This window comes from Primulina tabacum, chromosome 14 (genome assembly GCF_025594145.1).
Source record: "Primulina tabacum isolate GXHZ01 chromosome 14, ASM2559414v2, whole genome shotgun sequence".
Classification (NCBI taxonomy): Eukaryota; Viridiplantae; Streptophyta; class Magnoliopsida; order Lamiales; family Gesneriaceae; genus Primulina; species Primulina tabacum.
Genome location: NC_134563.1, coordinates 1,631,954 through 1,635,626, shown reverse-complemented (window position 1 = coordinate 1,635,626; position 3,673 = coordinate 1,631,954). Strand labels below are relative to the sequence as shown.

The following is a 3,673-nucleotide window of genomic DNA, read 5'->3' as shown; positions in this document are numbered from 1 at the left end:
TGGATGGTGTAACATTTTAAGTTTATAAGTATCTCTTTATTAGTTTAATATATCGATGTGAAACAGTTATAATATTGTCAACACATTGAGAAGTCGACGTTCGCGATGACGTACTCTAGACAGTTTTCACCAACCTTTTCATATGATAGCTCTTTTCTATGTCATTTTTTTCGCAAAAAACTTGTTTAGCTGATGTCTGCGACGTCCCACTTCTTCCGCATACTCTCAACGAGAGTACCAATGTTAAGTTACAAATTCAAGAGGTGTTCTATCGCAAAAAAATCTATTGGATTGTGTAACATCTTAAGTTTACAAGTATCTCTTTATTATTTTAATATATCAATATGAAACAGTTGTAATATTGTCAACCCATTGAGAAATCGACGTTCGCGATGACCCACTCTTGATAGTTTTTACTAACCTTTTCCTATGATAGCTCTTTCTTCGCAAAAAACTTGTTTAGCCGATGTCTGCGGCGTCCCACTTCTTCCGCATACTTTCAACGAGAATACAAATGTTAAGTTACAAACTCAAGAGGTGTTCTATCGTAAAAAATCTATTGGATGGTGTAACATCTTAAGTTTATAAGCATATCTTCATTAGTTTAATATATTGATGTGAAAAAATTATAATATTGTCAACCCATTGAAAAGTCGACGATCACACTGACCTATCCTTTTCCTACAGTAGCTCTTTTCAATGTCACTTTTTTCGCTACGCTTACTATCAATAAAAATATCAATATTAGATTATACACTCAAAATCAATTCATCCGACAAGACTTTGGTATTGAGTTGTATTAATTTAATATATAAATTTGATATGATTGTAACAGTTTGACTAATTCCATGCATCGTCCAGTTGCTTGATGGTCTTTCTGTTACTATATATAATCAATTCTCAGCTACAAATTAAAATCCATTTCGAAACCAGAAAACTACACCATTATCGAATCTTCGTGCTGCGAAATGAGCTCGAAAGAAGCAGAAGTACTCCCTCCCCATGTTCTCATTTTCCCTCTGCCAGCTCAAGGACACATGAACCCCATGCTCAATCTAACCCAACTCCTCTGTTTATCCAATTTCCATGTGACATTCATTGCCTCCGAATTCAACCACCGTCGTCTCCTCAAGCACACCAACATCCTTTCAACCTTGGCAAGATATCCTGGATTACAGTTTCAGACGATCCCAGATGGTCTCCCCGATGACCATCCTCGAGCTGGTCAGAGATCCATGGAGATAGTTTGGTCTGTACTAAACATTATGGGACCATGTTTCAAGAAAATGATGATCGAGAAAGAATTGTTCGCTTCTGCTGGCAGGAGACCTGTAACGTGCATAATAGCAGATGGGGTGTTGAGTTTCGCCGGAGATTTCGCGGAAGAGAGAGGGATTCCGTTGATCTACTTCCGGACTATGAACGCTTGTGCTTTCTGGGCGTATTTCTGCACGGATCGACTCGTTGAAGCCAAACAGATACCATTTCAAGGTGCCATTTCTTATTCTCTTGTATTTAATCAGGAATACTGCCTCGTCAAATAGGGATACGATGCATAATTGTCCATTTTAATATTAACTCATTTTCTCTTGTAATTATTTTCGAACATTGGGTTTATGTGCCAAAACTTTCTAGTTTACTGGGAAGTTTTTTTTCTTCTCCTTTTACTATTGGTATTTTTGTTCACTGTAATATCAATCAAAATTGAATTTTAGTTGGGTATCTTTCAGGGTTTTTTTAGTTAGCAAACAATATATCAATTTATATCATGAAAACATGAAACATCATGAAATTTTGGCAAGAAATTTGGATATTTCAGTAAAGAGGATATAATTAGATGTTGATAGAATATTGAAAATGTCACACCGTAACAGTTGAGAGTTATTTTGTTTGGAATTCTTGATCTTTGCTAATGGGTAATACAGAAAATGGAATGGACGAACTAGTGAAATGCATTCCTGGAATGGACGGTCTCCTAAGATGCCGCGATCTTCCAAGCTTTTGTCGCGTGGATGATGCAAATGATCCTACTCTTACGGAGTTGTTGATCTTGACAAGGCAAACTGTGCGAGCAAAAGCACTCATTATGAACACATTCGAAGATCTGGAGCAACCTGCATTATCAAATATTTTGAAACACATTCCGAGACTCTACACCATTGGCCCAGTCAACACGCACTTGAAGTCGAGGCTCACGGAGAACAAAAACAATCACTCAACCCCTTCGGCTAGTCTATGGGCCGAAGATCGCAGTTGCATAGACTGGTTGAACGCACAGAAACCAAAGTCAGTAATTTATGTCAGCTTTGGGAGCTTAACAACAGTGACAAGAGAGCAACTACTCGAGTTTTGGCACGGATTAGTGAATAGCAATCACAGATTCTTATGGGTAATGAGGCCCGGTTCTGTCGAAGGGAGTCATATCCCATCTGAGTTGGATAAGGGTACTAAAGAAAATGGTTACATGGTGGAATGGGCACCGCAAGAGGAGGTGTTGAACCACCCCGCGGTTGGTGGATTTTTTACGCATAGTGGTTGGAATTCCACTTTGGAGAGTATCGTCGCAGGCGTGCCTATGATATGTTGGCCGTATTTTGGTGATCAAATGGTTAACAGTCGGTTCGTGAGCGAAGTTTGGAAGATTGGGGTGGACATAAAGGATAGTTGTGATCGAGTTTTGATTGAGAATGCTGTAAGAGAAGTGCTGGAAGTGAGGAAGGATGAGTTCTTGGAAAGGGCCGATCATCTGGCAAAGATGGCGAAAATGGCAATCAGCGAAGGTGGATCGTCATACCGCAATTTAAATGGTTTAATGGAGTATATTCGATCATTCATTATTTGACACCACAAATCATTTTGACTCAATAACAACGTTGGAGCCTTGGTCGAGTTCAATAAAATTAGGCCGCAATTAATTTGGTGTACGTGTGTAATTTTTAAAATTATAAATTATTTTTCAAAACTAAACCTGTAGATTATACAAAAAATTCATATCTGATTCTAATTAATTAAAACAATGTATTAACACATATATTTAGTTTATCCTTTTATAAAATAATTTATCCAATTTACTCCAACTAGATGAAGGTAATGCACTCACTACCAGTATTTTCAATACCGGGTTGGACGGAACTGTTCGATCAACAAACTGTCACTGATCTGGTCCGAAATACCCTAAAAACCGTTTTTGAACCTGTCCAAACCCGATCGAATCGGTTATGAACCGGAAAACAAGTTCAATCGTTCAAGCCGATTTTTTGATTTTTTTTTTTTGCAAAATTCTTTTTTTAGATCTTAAATATAATGTTTTATTATATATATACATAAATATTTGGAATTTGGACTTTGTTAAAAAATGGTTTTTTTAAACCGTTTAAATTTTTTTTTTTTCAAAGGTAAGGACTTGACTAACTAAATTATTAAAAAATAATAATTAAAATATATGTGACAAAGTGATGAGATGTATGTATAAATCACATGAAACTAATATCACGCCATGCTAAATGACGTGTTTTTTTTTTATCGATTATTGAAAACTTGCTTATATAATTAGTGAACGTCCCTCGTATCATCATTCTTCGTTGGTCTAAATATAATTTTGAAGTCATTTGTTTGTTTTTATCATTCTTCGAATTGTTTCGATATAAATGTTAATATTGATGTACTGAAAAAC

The 3,673-nt window shown here is 36.2% G+C and overlaps 1 protein-coding gene across 1 annotated transcript; it reads left to right on the top strand.

The window, feature by feature from the left end:
- Window positions 1-893: 893 nt before the first annotated feature.
- LOC142524470 (7-deoxyloganetic acid glucosyl transferase-like) lies at window positions 894-2,915 on the top strand. The gene is made up of 2 exons (XM_075628474.1): window positions 894-1,491; window positions 1,926-2,915. Exons 1-2 carry the CDS (start codon window positions 969-971, stop codon window positions 2,840-2,842), a joined length of 1,440 nt encoding a protein of 479 aa, XP_075484589.1. The 5' UTR covers window positions 894-968; the 3' UTR covers window positions 2,843-2,915.
- The last annotated feature ends 758 nt before the right edge of the window (window positions 2,916-3,673 follow it).

Excerpts from the sequence above, each read along its gene's own strand:
- LOC142524470 (XM_075628474.1), top strand. The coding sequence starts at position 969 with ATGAGCTCGAAAGAAGCAGAAGTACTCCCTCCCCATGTTCTCATTTTC. Across the intron at positions 1,492-1,925 it reads CAAACAGATACCATTTCAAG|AAAATGGAATGGACGAACTA; the intron begins GTGCCATTTCTT and ends TGGGTAATACAG.